Here is a 12,290-nt window from a genome sequence, read left to right on the forward strand (position 1 = left end):
GCATGCCATGCCAGAATTACGTGCATGCCATGCCAGAATTACGTGCATGCCATGCCAGAATTACGCGCATGCCATGCCAGAATTACGTGCATGCCATACCAGAATTACGCGCATGCCATGCCAGAATTACGTGCATGCCATGCCAGAATTACGTGCATGCCATACCAGAATTACGCGCATGCCATGCCAGAATTACGTGCATGCCATACCAGAATTACGCGCATGCCATGCCAGAATTACGTGCATGCCATGCCAGAATTACGTGCATGCCATACCAGAATTACGCGCATGCCATGCCAGAATTACGTGCATGCCATACCAGAATTACGTGCATGCCATACCAGAATTACGCGCATGCCATGCCAGAATTACGTGCATGCCATACCAGAATTACGTGCATGACATGCCAGAATTACGAGAAGGAAAAGATTCACAGGCAATGCTATATTCGTTCAGCGTTATTCGAAGGCTCCAGCCAAAAGGTGGAATTCTACGAAATATTGCATGATATTCTGCTGTGTGATAAAGCGGACCGCGAAACACTATCTTATTTAAATATTTATTTCTGCTTATTAATACTTCAGTCAGCAAATATAATTTCATAAACGAAATAATAAGCTGTGGTATTATGGTGTTTGGGGTATTTTATGCATGATATTATAAATTAATTATTGTATCTTATATCAACAGTTTAATCCTGACTTAATTTGATAATTTCATAGCAGGTTATAATGTTTGTTAAATATAATGTTACATAAATGTTGAATTTTTCAGTTGTCAATAACCGCTTGAAATATTAAGTGGGGCGTCTACCCCCCAGAAAAACTTCCACATTTACTAACGGATCTTTCTGAAACTTCACACATATATGTAAAACCGAAATACAAGCAGATTTTGTTTGTATGACTTTTCGGAAAAATTCATAGAAAACGTGAAATTCATAGGAAACGGTAAAAAGGGGGTACTTTAAAAACCTATCTCCTACAGTTTTCAAGCTACAGCATTGAAAGACACACCATTCGATTCGTAAAGCACATACCAATCGAGTAACGAAGCCCGATTTTGATTTTTGCCTTAGTTTTTTTACACGTATTTCCCCGTTTTCTTCTCATTTTCTTCAGATTTTCCCCCCTCCCCCCATTTTGAATCCAAACTATGCACAAATTCGAAAAAAAGCTTCGTTACTCGATAGGTATGGTCTTTACGAATCGAATGGTACATGTCTCATCGCTGTAGCTTCAAAGCTCTAGGAGGATATCGGTTTGCCGTGACAATAAGTGTGAATGTTCCGGAGAGCGCGACAAAGTCCCGCGCGCATCGCAATAGGCACTCAATGTAGCAAGGATGCAAAACTAAACGTTACTGGAGCTTGATTCCAGTCAAGGATAGTGGGAGCGACTGCATGCACACCTCCTCATACGACGTCAGGCGGGTAACTAAGGCGCACCTCAAGCAGACACTATTTAAAGTGCTCACCACCACTACTACACCCACCACCAGTACTACACCCACCACCACCACTACTACACCCACCACCACCACCACTACCACACCCACAACCACCATTACATCCACCACCACCACACCCACTACACCAGTCCCTCCATTGCAAGCAAACGTGACTGGCACCTGCCAAGTGACTGTAAACGAATTTTACTTCAACGTTACGAGCCCCAACTATCCTGCCGACCATCCGCCATGTCCCTACTGCCTCATCAAGTTCTCATCGGTCAGTGTTCGATTATTAATATTAGCTTGACGTTCAATACTGTCAATGTCCAATAAGCAAAGGTTAGGATCTAAACGATGCAGGTGTTCTCTTGTCCAACGTGTATAGAGTCCAGTACGAGTTGATCTCATGAGTCATATGAGCAGAATTCGATTCACTGATCGTGTCTTTTCAAGATGACAATTTCTTAAACTAAAAATAATTGGTTTAGCATAGCCTTATTGACAATAAAGTTATTCTTCACTATAGGATCAGAATCGATTTGATTTATTCGATGCTCAATTTTTTAATATTTTCGAATAAATAAACGGGTACTATGTGTGCGTCACGGCTTGTATTGGACGCTGTGAGTTTTTTTCTCATTGGATCAATTATCATCTGTAATTACTGTTGTACGTTTTATATGATTTAATCATTATATTTAAATATACAAAAATAATAAGATTTATATCTAATATACATCATTTTTCTTATCACTCTTAATGTCCAAGCTGGAGCCCAAATACCTCCGCGTGATGCCCGAGACTCCAGACATCGGCTGGTTTGATTGGATGACTGTCAGCGGAGTCTACAAACAGAAGCAGCAGTGAGTTGACATTTAGCGCTTATTTGAGTGCCTCTTGCAATCTTTTTATCGCTGAGAGCTTCTTGCTTCAGGCTTGGTTATTTGTTCCTAACTAACGACAGAGACCTGGCTTGGCAGGGCATAAGCACTCGCTTATGCCATCACTCGCTTATGCCCTGCCATCTCAATTATCAACAATAATTGGGCTCCAATCCCAATTATTAACAACAATAATCGGAGCTTACTGAATCTAGCCTTAACGCTGACAGAAGCTGTTAAAAGAGGTACTGTAGCACTTAACACGTTGACTCCGAAGTGGTACATATACGTACCACAAAATATATTTCTCCAGGACGTAATGGTGGTCGTAATCTCCGTTATTCAAGATTGCCAGATGTCCTAAAAACGGCCAAATCCGCGAACAAAAAAGACTAAAAGAGGCCTATAACTCAATATAGGGTCGCCTGCCGAAGACAACCACTGCCCTGGATGTACTGGACCATCATGATTCCTGCCTTCCGGAACGTAGCCTTCAACACTTCAAGCCGTCCGTATCTAGGCCGTGGGTCGAACCAGCCCTCGGTCGAACGGCCACTTGTCGAAGGACGATAAATTTTGGAACAGAACTATGCTATCTGAAACCCAACCTCAGATGCGGTGAACAAATTGGTGGTGCACGGCTGCGCTCCTCTCAATATATACGAGAATATGTATATGAAGGTTCCGGTGTAAAAATTCGGGAGCGCAGCCGTGCACCACCAACTTTGTGCACCAATAGAATAGAATAGAATAGAAGTGTCGGCGTTGAAGACATAGGCCCATGGCCTGTTGCCGATTCTTGAACTTTTCGTGACTTGATTCACAAGGGATCCGGCCTTTGGAACCCGATCTTTCCATAACTGACGATTGATTGAGATAGCTGCTGGACTTATTGCCTGCTCCGTAATTTGCTAGGCATTTTAAGACCTGTCTCTTATACACATCTAGATGTGTATAAGAGACAGGCAGTAGTTGACTTCAAAGCATTCCCTAACATGCCTATTTAATTGCATCATTGAAATTTTAAATTTGAAAGAGTAATAAGATTTTATAAAAATATGTATTTTTCATATGAATGTACCACATGTGTACACATCGCGATTCTGAGAAGTACAGCGTGTACATATATGGCGCACATCGCGGCCAACGTGTTAAAAACCGAAATCAAGTTGAGTAAAATTTGTACAAATTGTTAGATTGTTCAAAATTGTTACAGACTTGAGAGCAAGCGGCTTTCAGAGAGCGGCGATCACAGCGGCTAGGAAGAGGTAGGCGCGAGAACAAAGGCTTATTGTCCCGCGTGGGCCAGGGGTGGGCGTTACCCTCGCGCGGCAACCCTCACTGACTCTACAAGTCCGCGTTATTTGAAAATGAAAACACTTTCACTTGTTTGGCTTGTTCATTCTATTTGCACTCACTTTTACTGACTTCACTGAACTGAACTGAAATTCGGTTATTCTCTGGCACGGATCATAAAAAAAATGCGAAAAGAGTTCCGAAAATGGCACAGTAAAAAGTTAAAAATTTAGAAATTTGGGACCACGAGCACGAGCGTCCGCTCTCGACCACGGTTTAACGGAGACCTGAATAAGCCCTGAATCGAACGCCTTGGATCTCTCCGGACATCCACCAATCAGCCGTGAACCACTTGGCTTTGTCCTTCTCCAGCCTTGCATAGAACCTGCCGTGCACCACCAGGCCGTGGATCAAATATGACTTCCGGGCATCGTTAAATTACGTAATTATATACGTTCACCGCATCTGAGGTTAGGTTTCAGATAGCATAGTTCTTTTCCAAAATTTATCGTCCTTCGACAAGTGGCCGTTCGACCGAGGGCTGGTTCGACCCACGGCCTAGATACGGACGGCTTGAAGCGTTGAAGGCTACGTTCCGGAAGGCAGGAATCATGATGGTCCATTACATCCAGAGCAGTGGTGGTCTTGGGCAGGCGACCCAAAAATTCTATTTCTTTTTTTTGCAGTTTTTAATATTTAATTAGGAAGTACCTCTATCATAAAATTTAGCAGGACAACGCAATTGAAAAAACTAAATTGGTGAATTTGTCCGGAAAAAAGATCGTCTGGAAACCCTCTTTCAAAATAGTACCAAAAAATGAAATAATAGTGCAAGATGAATCAATCGGAGCAAACGTGTTAAAGAACTGTAAAATAACTGAAAATTTCCTACAACGACATACAAAACAACTGACATTTAGATTTGTCCTAATATCGTAACTTATAAATGCGATGAATTTATTCTGAAGGAGCCCTCTATTTTGCTGAGTTTGATAGAAATCATTATTCACTTAATTACTATTATGTATTTTCTCAAACACTTCATTAAATTGCTTCATAATGAATGGACGATATAGCATTGGGCTTGTCTTTTCCAATTGCGAATTTTTGCAATTTATGATCAAATTTGTAAGCTTCGTTTTAAGCTTTTTTTAAGCTTTAATTGTAGTCTTCAAGCTTCGGTTGGTGAGGCTGGCCATGATAATGAAATGATTGTTCGGCAATTATTTTTTTGTACCCTAAATCTACAAACTGGGTCATGTGCACTATATCTGCTAACTTGAAATTTAATATTTGTTGTAAGTGGCGTAATTTATGAAATTTAGAAATTATTCTGTATAATTTTAGAAATGCAAATTTTACTGAGGCGAAAATTCTCCATAAACGAAACGTAATTGTTAAGCTAATAATGCAGAAATATCTAAGGAAGAAATTTAGAAATAAATGCTCCAGCATGCGAATATATTTTCGAGTAGGTCTTCGTTCAAGCGTCTCCAGCAACGTGGCATTGAGGTTTGATTTTTGCTTGATTTTACTGTATATCCCCAAATTGCAGTGTAACAAAATTATAACTTGCCATTGCTCCTAAAATAAAATGAAATTTAAAATTTTTTCCCAACAATAACCATTTTCGAAGGCTTGGAAACGTTTTCCATCAACTGCACCGACCAGTGAACTCATACGTCACTTCGAATGCCATGAAAATGTCAATAGTGGTTTGGTTTATTCATCAGTCATTTTTTTCAATCACGAGTTGACTGAGTTAATCCGAGTTCACGAGTTATCCGTTAGAAAAAAAAACATATACAGGGTGTTTCAGAATTAAGTAACCCTTTTAATTTGTTAATAAATAAAAAACTAAGAACGTTATGAAGTTGAAACTTGTTTTATTTAAAAGAAGAACATTTTCATGGTAATATTGTATCATAGTTACGTCATTATTGTATAGCTTGCTAAATTTGTGTTTAATTATCAAGCCTTAAATTTTCATCATGATTCGCTACAGCAAAGAAGAAAGAACAAAAATTATCGCTACAGTCAATAACGATGTCAATAACAGAAGTTCAACGTGATTACAGGATCCATTTCAAAACAAGGATACTTCAAAAAACACATTTAAAAACGTTCTTAGTTTTTTATTTATTAACAAATTAAAAGGGTTACTTAATTCTGAAACACCCTGTATATATGAGATTCGTGTTATTCGAATAATTTCAAAATGTATACAAAAAATTGTTCGAAATAATTGTTTCCGATTCCAGAATTACTGGCGACAGCAGCTACAAAGAAATTTACTTCCCAAGTGCCGATGTGACTTTTAAGTACAAAGCCTTCTGGCTGTTCAACAAACGCTCATTTTCAGTCTTCTTTGAGGTCTACTCCAATGACTGCTACAAGGTACGTATGGCTTGATCAAAATATATATTTTTTGTATTCTAAGACTGTTTCAATACTTGAAAGACATGACATTATCTTTTTAGCGCATTTTCTCATTTATGGAAAAAATGCACTATTGTGCTCGCCATGTCCGTCCGTCCGTCTATCTGTCTGTCCGTCCGTCTGTCCGTGACCTCAAGTTTTCGTCGACGAGAAAATGCGCTCTCTGTCACTCACTGCAGTGGGTACTGAGTTATATTTTTTTTGTATTTTTAGCGACTAAAAGTCATCTGAAACAGAGCAGAGGTAGCATGTCTTTACTGGAAATTGCTACACTTTAATTTGCGCGTGTTTGTATGTGCATGAACTACTTTTGTATTGGAAACTAAGGGAGGCGGGATGATAAGTCACACCATGGGTTACTTATTCAAGACACTTAAGCTAATATAGTTAGTTCCGTGACCATCACTGGCTCGTTGACTCGCCAGGACCATTCTTAGAGGTGATATATTACACAATGCCCTGAAAATTCAGGTTCTCGAGGTACTCATTTCTCAACCAGAATTTGATGAATGACCGAGTTATTAGTAGCTGAGCATCTAGAAAAATTTGTCTTTAAGCAGGACTCGAACCGGTTAGTGGGCTCTAAATAAGACATTATCTCTCATTACTGCACTACGTAGCTCCGTGGTGCTGAGGAAACTACAACGCGCTCTCTAAATGTTGGTGTTCACAAATTCTAGTCGTCTTCGTTCCTAATAAATGCTAAATTAAAATATGAGTGTTAAAGATTCCGTCAAAATATTTTTAATTTAGAAATTAGGTGCTGACAACTTTATCATTTTTTTATATTTCACCAGATCATAAATTTGCAAAAGGGAAGTGTTGGTAAGCTGACGCTGCCTGGTGACTTCGGCGCGCGCCCCTTTTGCGAGTGGTGGTTGAGGGTACGTAGATCGACATCCGTTTTATTCTCCATAAGCGTCAACTAATAAAGTCGTGTTGACAAAGCTGCACTCATCTTCAGATCCTCAGATTTTCATTGATATGTTGTAATTTATTTGTTCTTCGGTTTATTTGGATAGTATGCAAAGGCACCCCGAGAGGTTGTAAATTAAAGACCCCCGAACGGTTGCACAAGACGTCCGGAGAGGTTGCCTAAGATTTTTCATCAGGTCTTCACTTTCCCTTCACAGTGACAACTAACGGCTAGAATTGATTGTTTTGGTCAGTTCATCCTTTCCCCATGGACGGATATGACGGTATATAGCAAATCCAACTCGTTGTATACTCATCAGCAAAAGGGCCAGTAAGACGTAAAGGGAGCCTCGAGAACAAGCTCTGAACGCTCCAACACGTCCTCTAAATTTTAAATTTAAATAGATCCAGAAAATTGCAGGGGTAAATTGCTAATCTATTTTATTTTTTTTGGAGAGGTTGTTTGCGAGTTCGTACGTTTATCTGCGAGAAGCCTGGCTCCGTGGGGAATATCGAGGTTATTTGAGAGCTAAGCCACGATTCATATTCTGTATTGATACAACGTTGAAAACTGATACAATCTCAGGGAATTTATATCCCAAACAATACCGTGTTCGCGTTCTGAAGTAGATTACCCAGGAATTTCTTTAATTTTAGTCGCTTATTTCAATATTTTTCCTCAGGCACCAAAAGGAATGAAAGTCGAAGTTTATGTTGAGGAATTCTCTGCCGGCAATAAGGACTGCAACAAAGCCTACGCCCTCATCAATTCCAATGGTTCAAGCTATGACAGTTCCAACACTCGCCGACTGTGCGGAACAGAAACCATCAGAAATACATCGGTACTCAACGAAATGAACGTTCTTTTTAACGGCAAATACAGCGCCCGACCTCGGTTCACTGCTTCCTACAAGGTGCTTTGAGGAGCTGATTCAAAACAACCTCTATTATATCAGAGCTAAAATAAATATATTGTCCGTAATCAGAACGTTAGAAGAATTTTAAAAAGAATTTCAACGAAACTTACATTGGACACTGAAAAAACCTTCAATTACTTGCTAAGAGGAATAATTCGAGGGTTTGCTTATGGCTTGCTTAGTGATTTGCTTAGTGGTACAGCGCTTAATTTCCTGAAGCTTCAGCAAAGAATAAATTGCTTACTGAAAATTTATCGTGAGTTTTATTATGATGTAAATCCCCAGATGCCATTTTTGGGACGAGAGGGGATGTCATTTTTGGACCAGATGTCATTTCTTGGACGAGAGAGGATGTCATTTTTTGGACAGATGCCAATTTTTGGACGAGAGGGGATGTCATTTTTTTGGACCAGATGCCATTTTTTGGACGAGAGGGGATGTCATTTTTTGGACAGATGCCATTTTTTCAACGACTCTTCGTTCGTCCTCTCTGTAACTTTGAGCAACAAGAACCCAAATAGGTTGAGCCCTCGTCGAACCTGCATATCGGCTGTTCTGTGGCAGTTAATTGATTCAGTAGAAAGTAAAAAACTAGAAAATACTTGCCAATTCAAAATTCAGATATAGTGATTGCTCTAATAGTTTGATGAGAGATTTATATCTGTGAATTTAAGCTTGCAATCGAAAATTCAATTTTTAGGTCCGTTTTTTTAATTCTTCGAGGAAGCGTTAATAATTTATTAAACTCATATCTTGATGGCATGCCCTGCATGCCAAGTTCCATTCGTCAGGAATTTGTTCGTGTGGCTGTACCAACTGTTCAGTGTTCATACAATTGACAGTTGACACCTCATCCCCCGTTTCCACGCAAAGTTCCTTGCTGGGGGTTGATTTTAAATTGAATTTTGGTCGTGATAGTTATTATGGTTTCATATTAATATGAAATCTATCAACGTGAAGATCGGAAAGCAATTGAGCCCAGTTATGTATGTGTCATGCATGGTTACGCAAATGAAAGTTATACAAGTGGAGGACCGCTATCTCATTGACGACGATGGCGACATAATAGGTAGCGCACTAATTACTTTTTTATTTTTGAGAATAATACTTTTTGTTGAACATTGTTTAGAACGTAGATCAAAGGAAAATGAGTAAATTACCTAAGTTATGAGTTCCATCTAAAGTTTGGGTGTTGAGAGGCTGTTGAAATGTGGATTGAAACTCTGTAGGTAGTGTGTGTGAGACGCGGCTGTTCTCAAGAACGAGAGTTGTTTACACTGAACGTAGGCAAACCTATTGACACAATCGTGTGGCTCAACGGGAGTAAAATAAAAGGTCCAGTAGATTTTTCTCCGCTTTATTTCATAGGGGTGACGTGAGATACTGCACAAAAGGGTTAAGATTAGGTACTGGCCTGGGAACGGGTCTCTAGACCATGATTATAGTTATAATTAACAACAATAGAGACCGATTGAAATAAGCTGATCTGGGAATTTGTGAAGCATCGTCATCGACATCGGTAGGGTTATTCGAATACACGAGCGGTGGCTGTTAAACGTCGACATTTTGAAATGTGCAAGAAGATCCTTTTTAATTTCTCGTGGTCTGTGCACTAAGAGTTACAAGGTACTAGCTAGCTACGTTGCTATGTCCTAGCTTATGTTAGAATAATGATGGAAGCGTGCTGCGTTACAGCACTAGAGTATTAATCACAGCATGTAGACAATTTCAGGTGTCGGCTGGACCTGTGACTAAGGGGAATACATCGTTAAGATCAGCAATACTGTTTGGTCCGCTTACTATTAACTTTAGGCAGGGGGAGGCGATGTGACGTATTCGGACGATCTTGTCAGACGATCTTTACCACGTGCCCTGTCTCGCCTAGGTTTCTGCAAGGTATCAGTTAAGGTAAGCGCATAGATCTAGGATCGTGTTGACAAAGCTGCACTCATCTTCAGATCCTCAGATTTTCATTGATATGTTGTAATTTATTTGTTCTTCGGTTTATTTGGATAGTATGCAATGGCCCCCGAGAGGTTGCAAATTAAAGACCCCCCGAACGGTTGCACAAGACTTCCGGAGAGGTTGCCTAAGATTTTTCGTCGGGTTTTCCATTTTCCCTTCACGGTGACAACAAACGGCTAGAATTGATTTTTTGGTCAGTTCTTCCTTTCCCCATGGTTGGATATGACGGTATATAGCAAATCCAACTCGTTATATACTCAACAGCAAAAGGGCAGGTAAGACGCAAAGGGGGCCTCGAGAACAAGCTCTGAACGCTCCAACACGTCCTCTAAATTTTAAATTTGAATTGATCCAGATAATTGCAGGGTTAAAATGCTAATCTATTTTATTGTTTAGAGAGATTGTTTGAGAGTTCGTACGTTTATCTGCTAGAAGCCTGCAGGCTCTGTGGGGAATATCGAGGTTATTTGCGAGCTAAGCACTATTCATGTTATGTACTGATACAACGTGGAAAACTGATACAATCTCAGGAAATATCTATCCCAAACAACACTGGGTTCGCGTTCTGATGTTGGTTACCCAGGAATTTCTTTAATTTTAGTCGCTTATTTCAATATTTTTCCTCAGGCACCAAAAGGAATGAAAGTCGAAGTGTATGTTGAGCAATTCTATGCCGGCAATAAGGACTGCAACAAAGCCTACGCCCTCATCAATTCCAATGGTTCAAGCTATGACAGTTCCAACACTCGCCGACTGTGCGGAACAGAAACCATCAGGAATACATCGGTACTCAACGAAATGAACGTTCTTTTTAACGGCAAATACAGCGCCCGACCTCGGTTCACTGCTTCCTACAAGGTGCTTTGAGGAGCTGATTCAAAACAGCCTCTATTATTTCAGAGCCAAAATAAATATATTACCCGTGATCAGAACGTTTGAAGAATTTTATAAAGAATTTCAACGAAACTTTGACTGAAAAAATCTTCCATTGCTTGCTAAGAGGTATAATTCGAGGGTTTGCTTATGGCTTGCTTAGTGATATGCTTAGTGGTACAGCGCTATGGCTTGCTTAGTGATATACAGCGCTTAATTTCCTGAAGCTTTAGCAAAGAATAAATTTGCTTACTGAAAACTTATCGTGAGTTTTATTGTGATGAAAATCCCCAGATGCCATTTTTGGGACGAGAGGGAATGTCATTTTTTGGACCAGATGCCATTTTTTCGACGACTCTTCGTTCGTCCTCTCTGTAACTTTGAACAACAAGAACCCAAATCGGTTGAGCCCTCGTCGAACCTGCCATATCGGCTGTTCTGTGGCAGTTAATTGATTCAGTAGAAAAGTAAAAAAAAAACTAAAAAATAATTGCCAATTCAAAATTCAGATATAGTGAATGCTCCAATAGTTTGACGAGAGATCTATATCTGTGAATGTAACCTTACAATCGAAAATTAAATTTTGAGGTCAGTTTTTTTTAATTCTTCAATGAAATGTTCATAACTTATTAAACTCATATCTTGATGACCTGCCCTGCATGCCAAGTCTCATTCGTCAAGAACTTGTTCGTATGGCTGTACCAACTATTCGGTGTTCATACAATTATTGACACCTCATACCCCTTCTCCACGTCATGTTCCTAGTTGGGGGTTGATTTTAAATTGAATTTGGTCGTGATAGTTATTATGGTTTCATATTAATATGAAATCTATCAACGTGAAGATCGGAAAGCAATTGAGCCCAGTTATGTATGTGTCATGCTGCTCATGCATGATTACGCAAATGAAAAACAAGGACTGTCATCTCATCGATGACGATGGCGGCATAATAGGTAGCGCAGTCACTTATTTAATTTTGAGAATAATAATTTTTATTGGACATTGTTTGGAACGTAGATCAAAGGCAAATGAGTAAATAAGCTAAGTTATTAGTTTTTTTAAAGTTAGGGTGTTGAGAGGCTGTTTAAATGTAGATTGAAACTCTGTAGGTAGTGTGTGTGAGACGCGGCTGTTCTCGAGAACGAGAGTTGGGCGTAAGCAAACCTATCACGAGGGAAATTCCATCACTTGAGGAATTCGACGTCACTTCGAGGGTAGGCATAAGTGTGCGTGGTGGCGAGACGTATAGAAGGAACGTAAGTTCGCGCCCGAAGGATTATTGATTCTTCTGAAGTCTCGGTCAGGAAAGCAGGGCCTGCAGCTCTGCGGGCGTCGTGACGGCCACGGCCGCGAGGTCGACTGCTTCGCCAGTTTCCGAATTTCAACGGTCGCCAGAAACTTAGACTCATCAATACAGCTACTTGCCTTAACGACAAGTGACGACAATGATGTGACGAGAACACTCACGACAAGTGACTCACGACACGTGACGAACACGAGAAGCTATCTGACCTGAGACGATTAATCGGCAATTGTATTATTAAACTTAAGT

The 12,290-nt window shown here is 40.0% G+C and overlaps 1 protein-coding gene and 1 long non-coding RNA gene across 2 annotated transcripts; one reads left to right on the top strand and one right to left on the bottom strand.

The window, feature by feature from the left end:
• Positions 1 to 1,510: 1,510 nt before the first annotated feature.
• LOC108677467 lies at positions 1,511 to 8,154 on the top strand (the record flags this gene model as incomplete). The annotated part of the gene is given in 5 exon segments (XM_018165685.2): positions 1,511 to 1,729; positions 2,221 to 2,315; positions 5,891 to 6,026; positions 6,866 to 6,952; positions 7,667 to 8,154. Coding segments are annotated over 4 exon segments (534 nt in total). The 3' UTR covers positions 7,907 to 8,154.
• A 1,089-nt stretch (positions 8,155 to 9,243) lies between these two features.
• Positions 9,244 to 9,819, bottom strand: LOC125178517. The gene is made up of 2 exons (XR_007156935.1): positions 9,701 to 9,819; positions 9,244 to 9,283 (listed from the first exon to the last, which is right to left on the bottom strand). It is a non-coding gene; the product is annotated as an uncharacterized LOC125178517 (long non-coding RNA).
• Between the last annotated feature and the right edge of the window lie 2,471 nt (positions 9,820 to 12,290).

Source organism: Hyalella azteca, unplaced genomic scaffold, assembly GCF_000764305.2.
Source record: "Hyalella azteca isolate HAZT.00-mixed unplaced genomic scaffold, Hazt_2.0.2 contig10432, whole genome shotgun sequence".
NCBI lineage: Eukaryota > Metazoa > Arthropoda > Malacostraca > Amphipoda > Hyalellidae > Hyalella > Hyalella azteca.